General features: G+C 40.2%; 1 protein-coding gene across 3 annotated transcripts in view; it reads right to left on the bottom strand.

Moving 5' to 3' along the window:
* LOC103538041 (ubiquitin-conjugating enzyme E2 E2) overlaps nucleotides 1-24,501 on the bottom strand; it is a 217,764-nt gene that overhangs the window by 23,424 nt on the left and 169,839 nt on the right. For all 3 annotated transcript variants that reach the window (XM_030445064.1, XM_030445063.1, XM_030445065.1), the window contains exons 4-5: nucleotides 18,693-18,825; nucleotides 2,803-2,950 (exon numbers count right to left, since the gene is read on the bottom strand). In XM_030445064.1, the coding sequence (XP_030300924.1) occupies nucleotides 2,803-2,950; nucleotides 18,693-18,825 (281 nt within the window). The remainder of the gene's footprint in view (nucleotides 1-2,802; nucleotides 2,951-18,692; nucleotides 18,826-24,501) is intronic.

Here is a 24,501-nt window from a genome sequence, read left to right as displayed (position 1 = left end):
CTGTTACAAAATTCAGACATTTCATTAACACAGTTTACTGGTTGATACTGCCAAGCAAAATAGAGACAATTAATAATAATCAAGACTGAAGGGTCTGAGGCAGCTTATGAGTAAAGGATTATATTAGTTGTTTAAAAAGGACAAACTCGCTCCTGCCTGGAGTGATAGGGAACAAAGGGCGGTGATGTATAACTGGGGAGGAAACAGACTCTCTCCATGGCTTTTGTAGATTACTGTGTGAATGACAGGAGTGGCAGGAGCAAATACCTCTTTTCATTTGCTCAGCCTGCTGGAGAAGAATAGCAGCGCTTGCCAATGGAGCTGCAGCTGTGCTCCAGCTCCGTTTAATCACTGTGTATGACTGAGGGTTAATTAGCTGCCATTCTTACTCCTATTTGTTGTTCTAATGAAGATTTGCATAAATGTAAGACTAGGGGGTAACTGATACTTGATTCTTCTCTTCAGAGAGGCTGGGAGTGGAAAACTTGACCATCCCAAGTGTTTATGTTTGTGGCAGATTCAGTGTTGCCTTTCCATTTGACCTGATTGCTTCTGGCTGATGAATAGTGAACAAAGAGTTCAAAGTTGCTTATCAAATCGAGACCCCTGTTGGGTGTCTGCCTTTAGAAAGAGGCAGACTAGTTAGATGAAGAGAGGACTGAGGGATTAGAAAATTACTCCCAGATGATACAGAGGAAAATACATACATATACCTTTCGGCTTCTAAATATGTACATATATATGTGATGTATCTCAGTGATGGGTATCTCAGTATCAGATAAATCTCTACCCACCTCTCTACCCATCTCCCTCTCCCTCTCTTTGTCTCTTCCCCTCCTACCTACCAAGTTCAATCTGGATGCCATAGAACCCATAATATGTTAATGATAATATTTCATAAAAATTAATCACACAAGCAGTACAACCAGAACAAGCTGCAGCACATTAGGCAATACACTGAAAAAACAGAGAGCAAGCCTTCTGTTGTACATCATTAACATTCAAAGTTCACTTCTTATAAAAAGGGGCAATTCCAAAGGAAGGCAAAAATAACTCGGCAGCTCACAGCTACCAGCTCCTCGCAACAGTGAAGTTCACAATAAAAATGAAGAAATTACACTATTTCCTCAAAAAATTACAGGAAGATTTTAAGATGAAGCAGTCAGAGAATCCAAAATCACTTCGAAATTAAAGAAAACTATTGAAAATCAAGTGTCATAAATTTTATATTTTTTTCCTATGGCTGTGACAATGCTTACGGCTGCCAACCCACAGAAACTGAAGGGAACAATAACTTCCCATTTTTAGTGTGTTAACTGGTTGCATACAGCAATGTGACATGGGTAACTGTGTTCCTCTTAAACACCTGGTCAGCTAAAACTGTTGTTCAGACAGCATCTGTAAAATAGCCTAAGTGAAAGAAAAAGATTGAGATGGCAGTAAATTTCTAAATTTCAACTCACTGCTGGAAAGCGGCCAGCTTTAGAGCTGACTGCATCCCTCCAAAGAGATGTGACCACAAATGAGTAAGAACTTAGCACCAGTTTCTCAATCCCAATACAGCTTTGCAGTGTCTACAGTTCTTTACCTGGTTTCTAAAATACATGAGCAATTATTCAGTCGCTTTTCTTCACACTTCTGTCATCCATCTACCTGACTGCCTACGGTCACCTCTGCTTATTTTGGGGTAGACAATGCCAGAAGTCAATCTTTCAAGGACAGAAACAGGTATCATCCAACACAACCTGAAATAAATGTGCCTGAAACGGTAACACAGGGCTCCTTTACCACTCCAGCTCTTAGCTGGAAGGAATCCCACAGGTTGTAATGCTATATACAGTAACAAACCCTCATGAAAATGAAAACGTTCTATTGTATTTTGCCCACTTTCACCTTATTTTGAGCTTGGAAAGAATTCTGTCTTCTGTTACAGCCTTTGACTCAGCCCTTGATTACACAAAAATCTCACATTCTGCCCTCTGCAAGGCAATTTTTAGCTATTTGGCTGAGGAGAAAAGTTTAAAAACAGGAAACCTAAAGGTTTAAAAACTAGATGGCAAAGTAAAAAAAGAAGTGTTCAGTAAAATATAAACCAGCAACAAGCCTCACAGCATGCAAACAGATGAGTTAACTTTAGTTTAATGATACTTAAATAATTTCTATATACTGATTTTCCAAGGCTACAGTCAGAATCATTCATTGGTAAATAGGGTAAAGGAAAGAGGAAATTACAGATCTAGTGGTCAATGGCAGAAAACAAATCTAAAAGAGCTGAGGGAAGAGGTTAAGTGCTATGCTAGTTAATAAGAATGACAGCTTGCCTTGAATAGTCATACTGGCTGCCCAGGATATTGAATAAACCCCATTTAAATTAATTTTCATTATTTGTAGAATCTGTGTTAGACATCTATCATTGTCAGTACTATTAATATTCTTTCGGAGACCAAATTATCAGCATATTTAAAAGAAAGCTTTCCCTTTCAATATTTATTAACTCATGAATATTTCTTGGAACTAATATCCTAGTAGTAATATACAAACTAGGGCCTACTACAAAATATTTCCTACTGATTATTCTTCTTAAATTGAAATATTTTTACCCTCAAGTACTAAAAAATGCACTTGAGCTCCTGAAACTGTGCTTTCTTTCTATACTACATCCTAATCTAAATGGATGGTGTTTAGAATTTACATTTTAGTCCTTTTATAGCAGGTAGCATTAAAACAGCACAGCAATCACATCCCAGCAGCTGACTGAATATTAACCAAATGAATGAGAATGTTAAAGTTAATTCATCTTACCCGGGTTGCAGTCTGTGAGGAGGGAGCAGATGGAGAGGAGAACTTTAGAAATGGTTAATGCTGGGCTCCAGTTGTCTTTTAAAATGTCCAGGCAGATGACGCCTTGGCTGTTAATGTTACAGTGGTAGATTCTTGTCCGAAACGTTACCTAGAAAAGACAGCATGTCTAAGTATGAGTCTGCAAGCCAATAATTACACAATAATTAAGTAACTAAAAAATTATACAAACTGACATTCTGCTTTCCTGGTTGAAATGACATTGCTCTTCCACTCTCAGTTGAGGATTGGGCAAGATAGGGATGCTTATAAGAAAATAAAGTCTGCCTCTTCCACACCTTCCCTTCACCCATCTTTCTCTTGCCTTGCTTTCACTGATCTCATTATTTTTGAATGGGGCCAAAAAAAGCTATTCCAGCTCCTGATCTGGACAACATTTGTAACTCAGCACCACAGCTATTTCACACTTTGGAGAGAGGAAGAAGACAGATTTTTCCACTGTCTTAATATGTTCACCATCTGACATGACAAGCTGGAAAAAAAACCAGCGGAGGCATCATATCAGTAACTCCTAGAAAAAGAAAAGTGAACTATTGTGAGAAATGCTGCTCAAATCAGATGCTTTTCTTTCCAAATTTAAAGTTATAGTTGAATCAGGATTGCTTAAAAACACCTGGGTTTTTGGGTTGATTTTGAGGATTTCTGTATTCATTTTGTATTTTCTCCTAGGTGATCTCAATTGTAACAAATAATTTCCTTTAGCCTAGAGTGATGTGATCAGGCATTGGAATGGGCTGCCCAGGGAAGTAGTGGATTCTCCGTCCCTGGGGATATTTAAAAAGAGACTGGATGTGGCACTCAGTGCCATGGTCTAGCAACCGCAACGGTGGTTCAAGGGTTGGACTCGATGATCTCTGAGGTCCCTTCCAACCCAGCCAATTCTTTGATTCTATCATTCTATGTGCTTCTGATACAGGTCTCCTGTGAAAAGCTCAGCTATGAAAGTCCTCTTCACAGTTCAGAATGAATTCTGTGGCTACCAGATAAGAAGGGACAATGCAAAAAACTATCTCTTGGGCCTCTCTGTCAAGGACTAATTTCTCCATCATTTCTACCCAAATGGCAAGTCAAGCCAGATGATTTCAATGACATCTAAGATGAAGGTGTACATTTTCATGGTCATCAGCAGTAACCCTGCCAACAGAAGGGATGGTGAGGCAGGAGACAACAGCAGGCAAAGCTCACCCCAGTTTAAGAAAGCTGAGCCTTTCACCAGAATTGGACAGGGCTAATGACTGGGACCTTGTGGACCTGTCCCTGCTCTACCACACAGATAAACCTGCTTCTTCAGAGCGATAAAAAGTGATGATGGGCATGCTCCTTTTCTGATTTTATTCAGTATCAGAAATCCCAGTGATTTCAGTGGGATTCAGATCAGGCCACTGATCAGTAAGCGGAAGGGAGGATACAAGTGATGTAAAATGGTACCTGGTTTACTTCTATTAAAAAGAAATCCTAAACAATTCCACCCTTGTTGATTAAATCAAGCAGATTTGACAAAATAATGAAAAAAAAAAGGTAGTAGATTTCTGGAATTAAAACACTGCATTCAACAAGAAATACTTTTCCTCATAAGTATTTTCCCACATAAATTCGGGAAAGTACTTTTGAAGCCCAGTCAGTTCTGTAACAACTATCTCAAGAAAGCAAGTTCATCAGTCTTTAAATGCATCTATGTCTAAAGGTATTGCCGATTAATAGGGTAAGTTAATAGCTTGTTACTCCATACCCTATGTATTTGTAGGTTCTTTCCTTTTTTTCTCCCTAAATTTGTGTTTTTGCTTATTGTTTTCCAGCATAAGTGCTTCACTTCCAGGACTTTAATGAGAATTTAAAATATTTTTGGCACAATATTAAATCCAATAACTGAACACTATATCCAGATGATCTAGCTTTTCTTTTTTTTTTTTTTTTTTCCCTTTATTAGAACTCCAAGCACGTTCAGCATCATCTACTGACGAAGATGAGGAAAATTGAATTTAGTGAGAAAATGTTTGCCCACAAATGGAAGCTATTTTGAACAAGGAAGGTTACAAATACACAAAAGTGATAAACTACAAGCCAAAAGTGTCCATAAATTGAGACAGACTGGAGAAGCATCCTGTGAACTGCTGGTCAGTGCTCATAAAGTCTCTGGATAGATGAACTTCAGGCTCTCGTATACTTGAGATGTGAATCAGGGAATGCTTCCTAAAAGGATGCCTTATGACTCAGGAAAACACTTCAGCTCCTGCTTAATTTTAATTATTGCATGCTTACTTCTCAGTACATGGTTGGAATAAGATTTCTGCTTAATACATCTTCCTGAATAAAGATGCTTTCCTGTGCTTCCATGATGAAAAATTTGAGGACTTGATTCAGTGGTATCTGAATACATCGAGTAGTAAGTTATATGTGGTCTCACCAAATGTTGAGGAAACACACTGAATCCACTGCTCAGATTAAATTACATCCTCTAAATCATTTATAGATGTGTCAGTCTGAGCTTGTAACCTGCTCAAAAGACGGCCACCGATTTGAGCCTGTATTTTAACATGTGACTGGTTTAGAATCAGCTGAGGAAACAGAGACATTGCCACATGTTCTCATGACTTGGCTGCTTTTGAGGCACTGAAGCAGAACTGGGAATTTGGGAGGATTCAGAGAGACACTGGGATGAAGGCAGCAGTTCATGTCTTCTATGAACTGTTCAACACTCCAGTGCCACGCTAGGCTATCTGGTGGATAAGTGGAAGTAAACCTGCTTGTAGCTAGAAGGCTATTTTTATCAAATACCAAGACCTGAAATGTTGCATTTTTTCACTATGAGCACATCTTAAACTTAAGGAACACAGGAAAGCGCTGACTCCCAAGATAAGGCTTGCTGCTTATCACTGACAAATATGTCACCAACTCACCAAGCATGCCAAGTGCACTTCAAAATGCATGGAGTCATTTTCATGGCAAGAAAAATTTCATTTTTTCAAGCTGTATTAATGACAGTGTTAATTCACTGGGAACTGTAGAGTGGTGATGGCAGGCAGTGGTGCTCTGATTCCAAAGCAGCACCCAGTACAACTGGGATGACAGACTGCTTTCCTCATCCAAGCCTTGCCTCAAACTGCAGCTAATGTGGGAAATACTGACAAGTAACTTTCTGGATGTTCTGTTTACCATACCCACATTTTAAAGTTATGCAAGGTCGTTTCTATTATATGTGTAGAGAGAAACCAAGTAATAATACCATTCCAGGGGAACTAAGTTTTCTTTATTATGGTCATATTTTTACCTTTGATGTCACTTAAATGGTTGCTGTAAACGATGTACTCTAATTCTCTTTATCCCCTAATGGAAACACCTAAACAATCCCATGCAGGGGCTCAAGGGAGTGTGTAGGTATAGAGAAGTTATCCTCAGACAATTGAATAATTGAATAGTAGAGGAGTAATTTGTCTTTTTTTTTTTTTTTTAATGATAAGTGTCCTCTATGGATTTACTCTCTTTGATTCTGCAGTTTAAAGAGGGTATCTCATTTTTGTTGAATAAAAGTGCAGGCCAGAAAAAATGCAAATTACAGGAAATAGGAAAAAAATGCTACTGCTTTCTGATGACCATAACAGTACTATTAACAAGCTTTGAAAGGTAATGATAAGGAATTTATATTCAATCAGTTTTGAAAGTAAACAATAATAAACTCAACTATTTATGTACCACTGAATGCCAAAACCTTCTGAATACTGTAAACCAGAATTAAACAAATTTAAAAAACCCTTTCTATAGTCTCTAGTAAGAAAATGAGGTTATCTATTCTAAAGTGGGAGAGAAAACTATTACAACCTAAAAGATGGACATGTAAAGCCATGGCTGGTTGTTCAGTGAATAAATCTGAGGACTGAAAAAAGACTGTTTATAAAGCCTGAAAAGAGTGAATTAAGATGGATTTCAGTTGAGTGATTGGAGGCAACTGCTTGTAAGCAAGATATATCACTCCTGGATCTCAGAGTGGTTTTGAACAGCAGCTTTCCAGCATGAAGTAGTCTTAAAATCACTCACTACCTCTCTTTCACACAGACTGTTCCTATGTTAGATCTAAACCTAAGCAGCCACAGAAGCATTAGCATCCATGTGTGTGACTTCTTTAACCTTCACTGTGAGATGCACTCAGACATCTAAAGGCACTGCAGCTCTGAAAGAGCTGGTCCTACAAACACATCTCATGCACTTTCAGACTGCACCAAATTCAGTTGTAATTCTCTTCAAAAAGATGTCAGGAGGAAGAAGTGATTCTTCAGTTTTGCTTATTAGCAAAACAAGGTGCCCTCAGGGATTGCCACATCCAGCCTCTTTGGGTTCAAACCCTCACCTCCTGCTGCACATTCCTCCCACTGAAGCCAGATGACTGTATAGGGAGAGATGAAAATTCTCAGATTCAACAGGAGAATAAACAAAAACAACCCCTTTTTTCTACACCAACACTGGAAGCAGAGCTGAGATCCCAGGGCTCTCATTCCTGCACTTCTGGCAAGTTCCTTTCAAGCTCTTTCATTTCTTACAAGGGTGCAATCCTGCATGCCTGCCTGAGATGAAACTTCTGTATTCCTCGAATATCCCCCTGGAGTTGTTTTAATAAAACTGTGGTGGCACTACGTGAAATGGAAGAAGTTGTACTGCATACAGAAAAGGTTATTTATATATTAAAAAATACGATGCCCTTTATAATGATGTTCATAGAGCTCAGGCAGGAGTAAGTAGTCCCCATCTCAGTTTGTCAGACTTTATGAGCAATAGATTTGTCTGCTTCAGTAGAGAATAATAAAACAAAGATCAGGCCTATACTCTTTAGTCATATTAGAAAAACAATATAAATCAACCAAAATATCTATAAAAATATCTATAGCTCTGAGTGACACAATGTTCATGCAATAGCTTTTATATTAATGAGTATCCTTAAATTTCTTAGAGAGTGCACTTCATTTTATCTATGCCCAGCACCAGGGATGGCTTGCTGAGACAGGGTGAGCCATCTCTGGTTTGCAACTATAGATTTGTAGCATACATGTGAACAATCACTGAGATACTTAATGGATTATCACCTAAAGTACATAATAAATGACTGACCAAAGGATGCTCACTTATTAGAGAGTGTGATTGAAGTAGATGCCAAGAAATGACCTTCAGCCAGTTCTAAAAATCAACTTCCTCACACCTAATTTTAGTTGGGAGAGAATTGCTATAGTTTATTTTAGCACAGGAAAATATGACATCTGCAATAGTAGGAAATAATACTTTGTAATTACTTTTGCTTCAGCTACAGAAAAGTCTGATATGAAACATACTTTGGGTTTCTGTGGCATAGCTAGCCAACAGTGACAAAAATTTAAAAAGGAGATAATAACATCCATGTGAGTTAAACTTTAATAATACTGAAACTGAAACAGTATGCAATATGAGTATTTATTCACTATTCACTATATTAATGGTAATTAGAAAGCTGAATAACTACTGACACTGTCTCATTAAAGTTACTGTTGCTGGGAAAAAAAGTATTGAATTAGCACAGCAATACTAAATAACCCCAAAGTAAATGTATTAATTTTCCACACAAACTTAATAGCAGAAAGAGTTAAAAGGGTCCTTGATAATCTTTGATGCACCTGAGAGAGCAAATAGAAAATTACCCTAAACTGTACGAAGTTTTCAGATAATAAAAGAAAAGCAAGGGAGAACAAGGGAAATGGGTTACTGCTCAGGTTAGGGATATTCAGAAACAATATTGTAAGATGTCAGATTTCTCTGACAGAGTCAATATGAGCTTTTATAAAATGATTTGCATTTTATTTGCATAATCTTTCTTACAATTAGTAATTCCACATGGAAAGCCAGCAATAAAGTCCTTTGTGGAGTAAAAAAAAAAAATTTAAGGTTTACTGGCCATTTAACTTTTTCTAAAATAAACCCTTACATAGTTTGCATCCTACATGCACCCTTCTCTGACCCAAGTGCTCCTTCATGGTTAGTTTAACCCCATCCAACCTTTCTTACCTAACTGTGAGCAAGCCTATCACACATCAACATTTTTATTCTCCATGAAAAAAAGTCATCTACTGCTATGTGACGGGCAGTACTTGGGTCTGTTACTGCTTTTCCTAATTCTGCTTCTGTAAGGAGGGAGCTCCTGATGTGCTGAAAGAATTCATGCAGAGGCAGGTGTGGCAGGCACAGAGCTCAGTCTGGGCACACAGCTGCTGGTCAGTGAGAAAGGTGGACAGGCTGCTGCAGGAATTTTAAGTCCTAAAACTTATTCTAAGAAACCTGGGCAGCTTTTTTGCTTGCCCAGTTTTAATAGTATTTGGGTATTTAAGTGCTCCCTACATAGGAAGTTCTAGGCAGAATGACCTCAAACTGATAGTTTTGTCAGTCTATCTGCTCTTTTCCTACAGTAACCATGTACACAAAATTCTTGTTCTCACATCTGTATGTGTATATGTGTGTAATAAAAGAGGACAAGAAAGAACATTGATACACAATGTATGGAGTACTATGTCCAGTTCTGGAGCCCACAAGAAGGATATGGAGCTCTTGGAGTGAATCCAGAGGAGGGCCATGAAGATGATCAGAGGGCTGGAGCATCTCTCCTGGTGAAGAGAGACAGCGAGTTGGGGTTGTTCAGCCAGGAGAAGAAAAGGTTCTGGGGAGACTTTATAGTAGGCCTCCATTGCTTGAAGGGGCAAAAAAGCTATGAAGGGATTTTTTACAAGTGCAGGAAGGGGAACAGTTTCAAACAGCTTCTGACTTAGATAACCTATTAGGAAGAAATACTTTACTTTGAGGATAGTGATGTACTGGAATAAGTTGCTCAGGGAGGCTGTGGATGTTCCATTCCTGGAAATGGGGAATGTAGTGAAATGAGGCAACCAGGTGCCACTAATTGCCAGGGAGTGGGCATGAGCTTGTGTCAAGCCCACCTGTGCCTAATTAGGCTTAAGTGGCGCAGCCGGCTAGCACGCAGTAACAAGACAACCCGAGCAGTCCTGAGGCCGTGGGTTCGAGACTCCTCAGAGCCTCACCCTAAGGGCAATGAGCGCTAGTGGCGCAATGAAGGTAGTGCAGTGCTGAGAGAAGCAACTGACCTCTCTGCAGGTGTGCTCAGGCATGAGCTGAGCCTGTGCTTCAAGACTCACTTTTTATTGGCCCCCTAATCCTGCTCATGTGCAGTGGGGGCCCACCCTAATTAGGCACAGGTGGGCTTAACACAAGCTCATGCCCACTCCCTGGCAATTAGTGGCACCTGGTTGCCTCATTTCACTACAGTAGAAGGCCAGGCTGGATGGGGTTTTGAGAAACCTGGTCTAGTGGGAGGTATCCCAGCCCCATGGCAGGGAGTTTGGAACCAGATGATCTTTGAAGTCCCTTCCAAGCTAAAACTTTCTATGATTTTATGATTCTATGACATATTTTTAGATCATGTGCATTCTATGTAGCGATAAAATGTGCGTTAAATGGCAGAATTATGTAGAATTTTCTCTTTTGAAAATATATTTAAGAAGCCGTATGCAAACCACTGCCATGGAGCAGAAGAAATTCCCCATACGATGCATTTACAGGACCTTTTAAAAAGCTTTGTGTACTCAATAATTATAGTAAACAGGAAGAAATGATGTATCACCTACATTTTGGAGAGGGAACACAGGAAGAGTTTAGTTGGATAAGGACAACTTAATCTAGACAAGACAAATCAAAAGTACAAACTACTGATATAAATTAGTATATTAAAAGAAGACTGAAAAAGAATGCTACTCATCAGAAGAAATGGCAATTCAATTTGGCAGTTACTAGAAGAATTATCAGATGGTAGCTGAATTCAAAGGAAATCTCAGTGATTTACATGGTATTGTTCCTATCAAAAGTGACTTTTGCCTTTAGTCACAATAAAATGTAGCTATTGAACCTTCCCTCAGCCTGACATATTTCTGCTTGCACCTCTGTCCTCCACTTCATGTCTCTGTGATTCAGAGAGGTATCCAAGTTTCTTAAGGAGATGCCTGGGTCAGACCTGTCACAAGCCCTTTACCGTTGGCTGCTGCCCTGTAGGTTCAGTGTTACCTTGAGGATATGGGACCTATGGAACAAAGAGAATTTCACTGTAGGTGCAGACCCCAAGAAGATCAGGACTCAGGCTGACGCTGAGGGCTGCTGGTGGCAGGATTGTCCATTTCTACCCCTCAAAAACTCCTGTGCATCTGATTTATGCCTGCAGCCATCTGGAGTCTTGGCTCAGTGGGAAAACCCACGCACTCCAGTTATCCTCACGGATCATCCACAGGATGATCTCAGTGGGAATTTGTACAGAGCAAGGCCAGGAGAAGAACAAGGGAGCTCGGAGGCACAGCAAAAGGACCTGGGGAAGCTGTGGTGCGGGAATGCAGCTGGCAAGAGACCCCCAGATGATCAGGAAGAGGAGCATAGGGAGGGCAGGAGGCAGGTGATGAAAGCTGTGAGCAGCACTGCACTGTGAGCTAACCTGATGTGACAGGGGTTGTGTGAGAACTGTGAGGAGGAAAATGAACCTAAGAGATCTCAGTGAAAGGAGAGTGTCATTTCTGAAGGCTGGTTATACAATGGCAATAGCTGGGGGGAAGTAAGAGAAGGTACACTGAAGCCCTGCCTATACCTGGGTTGCAAAAAAGGTAGTGTTGAGCAGGTGCTGTTACTTAATAAGGTTATTCTGAATTTGAGAGCTTCAAATGTAAATTGTGTTAACAGTGACACAAGCAAGTTAAACTGTGGGCCTGCCTTGTAAGGCTCATTTTAACACTTTTGGTTAGAAATACCAAGGAATACTTATTTTTTTCTCATTTACTCTTGTAAATGCTGTTTTTCAATTACACTGCAGGTAAAGGTGTTTTCAACATCCAGTGACATATAAAATAAGTATAAAAAAGTATGAGTAAAGAGCAAGGATAAAAAGAACTGTCCCTTCTACATGAGACTGAACTTAGGAAACAGGTAAAAATCTTGTACCACAGGATACCATATAATGATATTTAGTGGTCAGAAATTAGTGTTATATGACAATTACATTTTAAAAAAAAGAAGAGATGTCTAATACTGCCATTTAGACCAGATTCTATAGACACTGTGCACTGTATTTATAAAAGCAGACTCTTTGCTGTCCAGCAGTTGATTTCTAACAGCTAAGCTTTCCAATGCTGAGAACAATTTTTCAGTCAGTTGACAGACATATGAGATTTACAAGGAGGAAATGGAGTTTTCAGTTATTTTAACTTTGATTTGAGGTGATTTAGCATATTGCAGCTTTCAAGTCCTGCGAACCATTTTTCAGACAGCTGAGATTAAAGTCCCTAGCAAGATTAATTGTAGAGTTGGGATTAAGAGATTTTACAAATCACTCAAATTCAAAAATAAAGCTAACAGAGTACTAGGATAATGATAGATATATCTGTATTTTATCAGCTACAGCTAAATTGAATTGACACTGTAATAGACTGAACACAGTCAAATGTAAGAGTACAAGTTATTAATAAAAATTATTCTTGATGGAAATGCAGACACCACTGCACTGACAATTCCTGGGAGAAAACTTCTCTGGAAGAGCATTCATTTTTCTACAAACACCTGCATGAAAGACCCTGCAATGGTTTCCTGATTTGTCAAGGCTTCCTGTTCCAGCGGGACAGTGTGCAAGGTGATGAAATTACTGCCCTTCCTTCAATAACTATAGTGTACACAATGATGCAGTGTTAATTTGATGGGATGGCTAGAGGTTTTAAATGGGGAAACTAAAGGGTTTTAACTTTAAAACCTTTTTAAAGGTTTTCAGATCAAATGCTTGCACACCTGGGGAATTCACTGTTTTCATATCTGGACCAAAGACAGAAATTTAGCTGATATTCTTTCAGATCAGGCTGAAAGATATGAGAAACCCTAAAATGTATACACACACACACACACACACATATATATATACACACACACCCAGAGACACACAGGATCCCCTACACAAGAGATATCTATACATAGCTTTATATCTCATTCAATACCCCCAAAAAAGAGACAGAGCAAGAGAGAGCTTTGCTAAAACCAAGGGGTGAACTGCCTGGATCCATTAAGTATGAAAGGAAGATAAGTTAGCAGGAAAAAGAAATCTCAAAGGTATTTCTAAAAAGGTCACTAAGGCACTGGAGAAATGTAAGGTTATTTCCTTGGCAGGCCATCTAAGTATATTTATGAATTTCTTTAAGTGGCTGTGTGGAACAGGGCACAGCTTCCTCTCTTCTTCTTCAGCCCAGTGCACTACAAGGCAGATGCTGTATTTGGCTGAAGCAAAACCTCACCTCTGTACCAAGACTGAAGCCTCAGCAGCATCTGGCCTCCAGCAGGAGGTGAGATCAGGAACACATCTATTCCTTTGCCTTGCATATTCCACACCTTCCTCCTGCCTGGCATCTCATAAAAACCAACGTGATGCTTAGGATGCAGCTGAAAAGAGAGCAGTGATTCTCCAGGCTGACTGACTGGCATTTCTGCTGACTCAGCCAACTGGGTGCTCAGCTCATTTCCGCAGTGCTACAGAAGCTTCTTCACAGTGCAGGCAAGGAAATATTTTTAATTGATCAGAGCCTCACAGAAAGCCAAAGCTAATTTGTCAGTTCTCAGATGAGCTGTACTAAAAATCCTCTTTGCTGGCTTTAGAGAAAAACTGGAGTTAGGCTGGGATGGCCCTCTGTCATTGCTATTTAAGCTGCTTCAGTCACACCCACAAACTTTTTTGGGAACATCTTCCTCCACTGCCTGAGAGTGCTGCACCCGTGAGTGAAGCCAAATGCCATCGATTTAAAAGGAAAGCAGAACTGAAAGGGTAAGTGACCTCCAGCTTGGAAAATCTGAGGTCCATTTTAAAGGCATGAGACAAAGCTGAAAGACTGAAACAGACTGACTTCAAACAGGGGAAAAAAAAATTGTGACAGCAAATTATACCTACCACATGGTGTAGTCTGCTTGGGTGAAGAATAACATTATTTGATATTATGCTTGCAGCCTAACTTAAGAGAGACACTGATAGCTAAGGACAGGAAAAAAGAAAATGATGGACCTGTAGGAGAAAAGACTAGTTGGTACAGACTAGAAAGGAAACCTGATGGCAGTGATGCTTGGCTATACAAAGCTAGGAATAGGAAATACAGATGTGCACCATACTGTAAAATTAGAGGGTGGAAAGAATAGGGATAAAACTTTAAAAGCTGAAGAGGATGTGATGTTGAAAGCTACCAAGGTGTAATAACTTAAGAAATACATAAAAATGAAAGGTTTGGATAGTTAGATTTCTTTGTGTAAACAAAACTTGAATGAATGGGTAATTTAGTTTCTTCTGTGTGGTAAAGACAAGGGGGAAAAGCAGGTTAACTATCTAGGAGAACAAATGAAGACTATTTTATACATTTGTTAAAAAAAAAGCCACAAAAGAAAAAACAAAATATAGGTCAAACATCTTTTTTTTTTTTATCTGCAAATGTGCTCTCAGATGTCTAATTTTATTTTAATTCATGTTTTCCAATGTGTGGCAGAGTGCCCAATGATCAGAATAGGCATCAACAGTGTTTATAGAAGGAATCTGGATCCTTTAGAAAATACTGAATACTTTGTATGATACAAACCAAACAATAGTTACACTACAAATGTATTTTAATGATAATAATAAAATAAAACATGCTCATCCATAGTCCACTTTTGATACACTTTTTCTTATTTAGAAGCTATTCTACGCTTCCTAACATCTATGTGCAACACACACATGCATGATAACAGAGTGCACAACAGTTGAGAACAGATATGGAAAAGAGATTGTGGAAATCTATCTGCAGATTTTAATACACTTTGGATTAGGCCCTTTAACAGTAACTACATTATGTGACATGAACATTTGCCTTTGGAACCTCAGTCTGGGTCAAGTAATTGCATCTGGGAAATAGCGTTTCTGTTTCTTCTTAGGTCTTTTCTGGTCACATTTTTAGGCGATCAATTTTGACAGCACTCATTTAAATGTTTCCTTACTTCGTAGTAAAAGAGGGATGAAAATGGCCCACAGGAATCTCAGGAGGTATGTATGAATTCAGTCAGAGTGAGAAATTTTTATTAGACCTTCCTGCTAATGTACACACAGGGAGGTAATTTTGCCAATACTCAGGAATGCTTTTTACGTCTTTCAAAGAATATTCCACTTGCACCTTAACTCTAGATTTTTTAAGATGATAGAGTCACAAGGAGTGGGACTATACTCAGGAAAAAAAATATCTAAGATGATCTATTCCCATAATGCTAGGACCCATGATTTTGAAAACAGCACCAAATATAACAAATCATGTGGTGAAGCAGAAGAGATGTCAACGCCCACTGACAAAGGGAGCATCATACCGTGAGGCCATATGTTATGTTCCACATATTCATTACCTTTCTTTTACTAGAAATAAGCATTTGGAGAACAGCTTTAACCACTATTTCCCAACAATATTGACTGGCAGCACCTTATGACAAGCAGTCATCTTCCCATGCTGCTTTTTTCAAGGGATGTCCCAAACTATTTCACCTATGAATCAGTTTCATAGGGTCTGGAAAATAGGTGTAATGAAATAGCATCAGTTTGAGAGATCCTGTGGCAGGACTGAAAACAAGGTTCATTTAAAATAGTGGCTTAAGTGAACTGAGTGAGAATCCATGTGTCTGTGGACATAACTGAACATAGTAGTATATGACATTAGTCCCCTGTGCGCATATGACTTTCTTACAAATAAAGTTTGCCTCATCCTAAATATGGGCCTTTTAGTAATACAACATGACATCATCAACTCTCTTGTCCTTTATCAAGCAGTACATTTTCATATGATTTATATGCACATATTCCTTACAACTACAATTGGCATGAAGATAAAGGCTGAGAAAAAGTATTACAAAACAGGACAAGAAACACCTTTTTTCTTGATATTTCATTAATACACAATGCACAGCTGCATTACTCATCTCTCAAAGTAATACAGTCACCAAACACAACTGAGTGTGGACTGAAAATATCTTTACCTTGTGGTGAAACAGCAAGCTGGACCTTCACCTTCTATTTTAAATTGATGCCCCTTGTTGTATATATTGCCTCAAGGCTCAACAGATTCAACAGAGAGAATGACAAATAGTATCCATCCAGCTTGTCTTCTGGATCTAGCTCTTTACGTATTAGGTTTGGAACTCTTAAGAGAATTTCAAGCTCTATTTTATACTTGATAAATCCATTTAGTGGATGTGCCAATATCCACTAAATAATATGTCCTGGTTTGGGCCAGGATAAAGGTGGTTTTCTGTTTCTGTACTTTTGCTTTTAGCTAAGTCCCTTGTAAGTAGTCTCTCTGAAATTAACAGCAAGTTTCTCATGCAGTGTGTGTGCTTTTAGGATTGATAACACTTGATGTTTATAGTTACTGCTAGAGACTGGTATGCAGGCCAAGGACACTGCTCAGCTCTGCATGAAAACATTTTACCGTCCAGGAGGATACAGAGGTCCCACCAGAGCCCTCCTTTAGGGAGGATCAGACAAGATAGATGCCAGAATTGACCAAACAGAGTATTCCATCCCATATACGTCACACTCAGTATAAATTTGAGGCATCACGTGGGCCGAGCCAGATCTTTTCCTGCTTCCCTTCCTCCCCGGCATCCTGGAAGGATCCTGTCCGTTTGTCTGCCTGTGGTCCTAATCCGTGCCAGCCCATATCTGTGTGTTCCTGCCTCCGGTTCCCGACTGCTGCCGACTCCAGGAGTCCAGCCTGGACTTTCCCAGGGCTGCCCTATAGCCTCGGTGGTGACGTGAGAGTTATTGGGGGAAAGGGGGGAGGAATGTGGTTTCCATTTTCCTGTATATTTGTATATAAACAGTAATTTTTCCCTATTTACCATTACTGTTTCATTAAAGTTGTGTAGTTTAGTTTCCAACTCATAAGTCTCTCTCCCTTATTCTCTCTCCTTTCTTCATCGAGGAGAGAGAGAGATTAAAGAGAGCGTCTGTTATTCGGTTTAATTGCCGGGCCAGTGTTAAACCGTGACATAATATAATTTTAATTTTCTGGGGAACGGGATGTAACCCTCACATTTTGGCCAATAGAAACAGACTAAGCACCAAAGAAGCAAACAAAAGGGGCCTTTTAAGATGGTCCTTGTATAGCAGGTAAGAAATGTGGACTGGCCTGGGTTGGGAGGGAAGCAGGATGAACAGGGCATTGCACCAGCTCAGCATGCCCAAAGCTTTAACTTACTGAAGGAGTTCTAAAGCCTCAAATTCTTTCTTCACTGTGTAATCACAATTATCAAAATCAGAAAAAATGCAGTCAGCAAGGTGTGCAGCCCCTGTAAGACTTGTCAATGACCTCAAAGCTGCTCTAAACTGGAACACTAAAAGTGGGAAACTAACCTTAGGTGGGTTAAAAGGGTATTCTGAGCAAAAGGAAATGTAAAAGTTAGACCATCTCTAATACTGTTACACTGATTTATCTTTAGGTCACTGGCTGGAATAGTCCAATTTACAGAATGCCATGTACTTTGAATTTACATCTCTCGCTTTTTTTAAAAGATATGGTAGTATCAATGTGACTATGCTATTACTATAAACATTACTACTGTGGCATTACCATTTTGTTTATAAAAACTCTTCTTTCAATAGATTACTCATGGCAATCAAATAGGAATCAGCTACTCTCTTTTAATGCAATACCTTTCTATTATAGACCAAGGGGCCATACCAACCCTTTCACAAATGGTGACCAATTCACCTCTTTTCACTTTGCTTCATGAAGACAGGCCCAATAAATCTCTTTGATTTTATTAATAGCCCTGCAGGGTTGCATTTTCCCAGTTTCTGTTCCTCTTAGTGAAGATGTGTGTTAAGAATTCCACTCAGTCTTCAAAGTAAGGTCATACAAGTGCCTTGAATATGACACTGGTAAGTTCTTATCTCTACAGGCACTGCCAGAGGATGCATCTTAGCAGTGAGTTTGCCTTTTTTAACAGATGCATTAGATGGATGGTTTGTTGTAATCCTGTGATCACCCAATGAAGTCCCATTTTTGGCATCCTCAATCAGCAATTAATACTACTGGTTATCAGCGACAGTGGGCACAACTACATCTCATCCCCTTTCTGTTTTTCCAGTCTTCACAACCACTAGATTTTTCACAGTAATGGTCTGACACCTTCATTTTATTGGTAGAGTTTCATTTTTGTGGTTAGTATCCTTATTGACAATATTAGAAAATGAATCTGTAAGGAATTCTGTAAATCTCTGTCTTTTACTCCCATTTCTTGACTTTACTGCCATATTTCCACATTGTAACAGAAGACTGATGTACCACACCAATTACTTATAACTTCATGAACAATACTGTAACTTCCATCTGCAGAAGTCATTGATATGGAAGATGCATTTTTGTCACATTATCAGAGACCCCTTGTGAATGTTATGGGTCAACGGGAAAGATTAAGTATCTTCAGCTGCTGAGGAAGGGTGCAACTCAAATATATATGCTTTCGTATTAGAAACAAATCCAAAGCAAACAAGTAACTGCTGGAAATTATGCAACCACTTGCTAAATCAATCCCTACCCATCCAGCTATACTGGCAACATGCAGGCAAATTTTAGCCAGTTATTTCAATTCTTTCCATCAAAAAATATTCAGTTTAAATACTCATTAATGCCTTGAAATTTTTGCGTTTCATCCTGCAATGATACATCAATATACACGTTAAAAATATAACAAGGAGAGGACACCTATCAGACTTTTCATGCCCTCTTACTAACCTTAGGTGGTTTAAAAGGATAGTCCGGTGAAAAGGTAATGTCAAGGAAGAAAACTCCACCTTCATATACAGACCCTGGAGGCCCCAGTATAGTTGACCTCCATTCATAAATGTTGTCTCCTTTGGGTCCAGCACTAAAATAGAAAACAAAAATATAACATAATAACCACATGCAATCAAGAATATACAGCATCAGTTATACTCTACTAGTAGTACTGCTGGTTTTGCCAGAAAACTGAAGTTAAACTTGTGTATCACATTCATTAAGTTAGTCCTGGATAAAACACACAACTGGTGTCCTAAGCTCTGTCAGTGAAGTGATATATTCTGTGCATAGAACAGATGAAAGCTCTTGGCTATGCTCCACACCTCACCTCACAATGTACCCAAGGCATACAATTATTATACGACATCATGTCATGTTCACTATTCAACTATTCATTTTGTTCTCTGAAAGTTAATAAAACCCCCCTTTCACCCGAAATTCCTTCAGCTCCCTTCATTAAAACTTCTGACTGCATGATTCCCTGCATACAACTGTGTGACTTAGTACTGCACCGTATACTTCATTAGTCATGGTACCAACATCAATTTTCTATAATGGCTGTTAATGCTGCATGGCTTTCTATACTATGTGATTTCTCAACAAAAACAGGTTACAGAGACTATAACATTATGGAACATTCATTTTCTATCAGCCATGGCAACAAAACCAGCAATTGTTTTAAAGATAAAATCTGACTTTTTAAGTGTCACAATAGCAGAAGTGTTGCCATCCATATTTCACAGTGTCTACAATACATCAGGTTGCTAGCTGCCAAACAAATTTAATTTACCCAGTTCTCAGTTTGCATTAACCTTTGAATAATAAAGCACAGCTGAGACTGCTGTAAGAAACAAACCAGGGAATGAATAATTAAAAACACCTCCACTGCCTTTAGAAAGACCAATCCTGAGTCAACAGGGAAGGTTTAATTGTGACTGAACTAGGCATTAAGGGGCTAATTGAACTCTTTATAAGCCCAAACAAATGTTGGACTACATCAGGGCTATGCTACACAATGTTCACAGAAAGTAAAACCCCTACAAAAAAAATGTATCAGGCAATTAGTTCAAATACAAAAGGCGAGAAGCAGAGGCAGTCTAAATCTTACATGAAAAAAAGCCTGGAATATGTGAAAGAAATCCTTTCCCATTTTCTGCAGAAAAATGTTCTAATACTGGGAGAAGCAATGACTCTGTTGTTGCCAGCAGGTTAAAATGGTAATGATACAAATGTCAGACCCAGAGAAATGCTTGGAAACAGTAAGGAACAAAAGCAAGGCTTGTCTTTATTAGAACTATTTAGCCAGGAGGAGATGGTTGAACCCTTTCTGGGTTTGAGCAAAGCTCACTTTTTTGATCAAAATTCTCTGCGGTAGTGACATTTTCATAGTATATATTATTTTTATTTGTTTTGCCTATTTATTTAATTGCATTAACATTTGAAATGAGCAGCCTTTAATTAGAATAGTTGGAAAATGCTCCATCTGCCAGTTGAACTGTTTCGGCACGTCCAGCTACAAGCCCAGCCTCATCACATTGTGAGGATGCTGATTAGCATTAATTGAAGGTTTTCTTTGCAAATGAGAGATGAAGCTTTATTAAGTATTATTATTAATCTGAAGAATAGCTCGAATTGTATGGAGTGTGGGAAGACTGCTGCTATCAACGTTGCCTGTTAAAGTGCTTGCTGGCAGCAAGGCTGTTGTTCAGCCGATGTAAAATCCATGTGCACAGGCAACAGCTGGTATTAAGGGCAACAGCATGCACAAGCATAACATTTTTTCACTTGCACATTAATAATACAGGAAGTTTGACAGGTGTGTTATCTTTGTTTTCCTTCTTTCCTGATTGTTAAGCCTCTTATTTACCCACATTATTGGCAACAGGAACGGCGACTCATCAGGCTTCACCAGAGAAAATTCCCATATGTGCAAGACCTCAGCCAGAGCCTTCTATAAGGTTTATAATGCAAGAGGATTTAATTGCCCTTCTTTCTACATGGATATCTGCCCAGTACGCTGAAGCCCAAGTGTTTTACATTCAGTATGATTTACATTCCAGCTCTATTAATGTTACTGGCAACCAAACCACAGATCTCAAAGAAAGCAAACCAAACATCTCAGTGCTTCAAGTTCTGTTATCTTTGGAAGGCCAGCCTCAGATGTGCACCCGCTTGGCAAAGGGCAGGCTAAATCTGTCTTGAACTCAACCGACCCAGGGCCAGCACATGCTCCTAACCCACTGCTAAATCAGTCAGCTTTGGGGGAGAGAGAACTCCTGGTGGAAGAGGCTGAACTGCAAGGATAAGGTGATTAGGAGAAAGACAGGTGTGCTGTCAGAGCAGTAGTGCAAGCTCCCAGTTTGAGCCCCAACACTGAGGAGGTGATGATCTCCTATGTGGGACGAGGAACCCAGCAGGAAGCACTTGGTGCAGCTCTGGAGCTGGCACTCCCAGCTATTCCAGCCTATCTCCCAAGTGCAAATTAGTAACATAGGAGTGAGGAGGTGCAGCTGAGCAGAAAGGCCCTGGAGACCTGACGTTATCAATGGTGTGTCAAGAGCTGGCTCTCGCTGTCATTGTTCCCCCAGAGCTGATGAGACATTGCACAGAATTCTGCCTGGTTTACCCGCTGGGGAGGCTTTGCTCACTGGAAGAGCTGGGATGGGTGGACATCGAGCCAGCCTTCTTCTTCTTCCAGAATGACATCAGTATGGGCACACGAAATTCAGGACAAAGGAATCAACAGCCTCCTTTGTATTTCAGTCCCCTTTGCCTCTTCTTACATATTTTAGTTCCGCCACTGCCTCCCATAAATGTACTTGCAGGTGAAATGTATGCACATCACTTACAGTTAGTAGCAAAATTATTTAAATGCTACTATAACTGAATTCATTTTGCTTTAAATATGCTTAAAAGGCTGAGTATTTTCTATTCCCTCAACATATTTTAGGCAGGCAGTCACTGGAAAGCTGTGCTGCTAAAATCTGCTTGTCCAGTACATCCCATTATAAACACCAAGCTTTCCCTGCATTTAGAATACCCTGAAATATTAAATCTAAAATGATGAATTAGGAGAGCTGTATAAAAACAACAACGTACCTATGAAACATATCAGTTGAAAACCTATCTGGAGAAGTTATGAAAGTACAGCTGATTTTTAGTTTTATTAGAGCTCTGATTTGTATCCAAACTTACTCAGTTTTCAGAGAATAAACCAAAAAAAGTAAACTCGCAGAAATTCAAATAAAAAACAGTATTCCACAGTAATCAAGTAATCATACTGAATAAACTAATCAAAATACCATTATTTTTTTTTAAGCTTTGTTACAATGAATCCCCTCCTTCTCTAGTGCCTACAACTGGAGGTAGCATAACCCCATACTGTAGAAAATGAGGACTATCTCCATGTCTTCCCTTCCATTCTTGATCTCTGCATCTTACTGGTATCCACATTTAAAGTCTAACTGTACTTTTTAACACAACGGAAAGGGAAACCTATAAGTACAAAAGGAAGAAGTAACAAAAGGAACTGTAACTTAAATTGCCTTCTAGTTCCAACATGCTAATGGTGTGTGTGGGGAAGTGATCAGGGCCAAAGAAAGTAGGAAAGCAAGGTGGTTGTCAGTACTTCTCAATCCTCAGGACTCAGAAGGAAACAGGAAGACTCTTCTGGACTGAGTGTGTTTAAGTTCATTTTTATCCTCAATCTTTATAGCAGGTCAGAATAAAGCAGGACCAGGGTTATTATAGAATCATAGAATCATAGAATCGTCTGGGTTGGAAGGGACCTCCGAGATCATCAAGTCCAACCCTTGACCCTTGATACCGCTGCAGTTTCTAGACCAAGGCACTGAGTGCCACATCCAGTCTCTTTTTAAATATCTCCAAGGATGGAGAATCCACTACTTCCCTGGGCAGCCCATTCCAATGTCTGATCATCCTCTCCATAAAGAAATTCTTTCTAATGTCCAACCTAAACCTCCCCCGGCACAACTTAAGACCATGCCCTCTTGTCTTGCTGAGAGTTGCCTGGGAAAAGAGACTGACCCCACGCCCTGGCTCCAACCTCCTTTCAGGTAGTTATAGAGAGTGATGAGGTCTCCCCTGAGCCTCCTCTTCTCCAGGCTGAACAGCCCCAGCTCCCTCAGCCTCACCTCACAGGACTTGTGCTGGAGTCCCTTCACCAGCCTAGTTGCCCTCCTTTGGACCTGCTCCAGCACCTCAATCTCCTTCCTGAACTGAGGGGCCCAGAACTGGACACAGTACTCGAGGTGTGGCCTCACCAGCACTGAGTACAGGGGCAGAATCACTTCCCTGGACCTGCTGGCCACACTGTTCCTGATACAGGCCAGGATGCCATTGGCCTTCTTGGCCACCTGAGCACACTGATGGCTCATGTTCAGCTTCCTGTCAATCCAGACTCTCAGGTCCCTTTCTGCCTGGCTGCTCTCAGCCACTCTGTGCCCAGCCCAGCACTGCATGGGGTTGTTGTGGCCAAAGTGCAGGACCCGGCACTTGGCCTTATTGAACCTCATCCCGTTGGAATCAGCCCAATTCTCCAGTCTGTCCAGGTCCCTCTGCGGAGCCCTCCTGCCTTCTAGCTGATCCACACTCCCCCCCAGCTTAGTGTCGTCTGCGAATTTGCTGATGATGGACTCAATCCCCTCATCTAAATCATCAATGAAGATATTAAACAGAACTGGGCCCAGCACTGATCCCTGGGGGACACCACTGGTGACCGGCTGCCAACTGGATGCAGCACCGTTCAGCACCACTCTCTGGGCCTGGCCCTCCAGCCAGTTCCTAATCCAGCACAGGGTGCTCCTGTCTGAGTCCTGGGCTGACAGCTTTTTCAGGAGGATGCTGTGGGAGATGGTGTCAAAGGCTTTGCTGAAGTCCAGGTAGGCTCCATCCACAGCCTTCCCCTCATCCCCCAGGTGGGTCACCCAATCATTAAAGGAGATCAGGTTGGTCAGACAGGACCTGCCCTTCCTAAACCCGTGCTGGCTGGGTCTGATCCCCTGTCCATCCTGCAGATGCTGTGTGATTACACTGGGGATGATCTGTTCCATGACCCTGCCAGGCACTGAGGTCAGGCTGATAGGCCTGGAGTTTCCTGGGTCCTCCTTCTGGCCTTTTTTGTGGATTGGCCTGACATTCGCCAACTTCCAATCATCTGGGACCTTCCCAGTGAGCCAGGAATTATGCTAACTTCCTCCATGAGTTCACTTTCATGGCACTGTCTATGGCAATTCATTCTTACGACTGCATTATCTAATTTAAATTGCCATAGTGCACAGAAATACAGAAATCAGAACTGGGGTACTCCTGCACTAGTCCACAGAGGATGCACTCTCACAGCTATCTTCAGTAACGTATGACAGCAGAAAGAAGAGGGATATACTCAAGTCTCTTCCACTTCCTTCCTTTTTATTACACAGAGCCTTGACCAAGTTTTCCCTCTGAAGAGAAAAGCTCACCACAGCATTATCTCAACATACAAGACTTTTATTTGCAATCCTGGTTCTTGTACATTTAACTGTTATGCTGGAGCAGATCCTGCCTCTAGGTGCCCTTTGTGAACGTTTCCAGGAAGCCCACTGACTAGAGGGCAAGGTGGTTGCTAAAGTATTGGGAGATTGGGGAAATAATTTAAAAGCATAGCTGATGTAAGAAGAAGATGGGTGTGACAAGCCAGAAGACTGCAGATTCAGTTTTCAGTGAAATACATCTCTTGACAAGCTCATATGAAGCCTCATTAAAA

The sequence above is a fragment of the Calypte anna genome, chromosome 2 (assembly GCF_003957555.1).
Source record: "Calypte anna isolate BGI_N300 chromosome 2, bCalAnn1_v1.p, whole genome shotgun sequence".
Classification (NCBI taxonomy): domain Eukaryota; kingdom Metazoa; phylum Chordata; class Aves; order Apodiformes; family Trochilidae; genus Calypte; species Calypte anna.
Note: the sequence above shows the minus strand (reverse complement) of the source record. Positions and strands in the feature narration are given on the sequence as shown.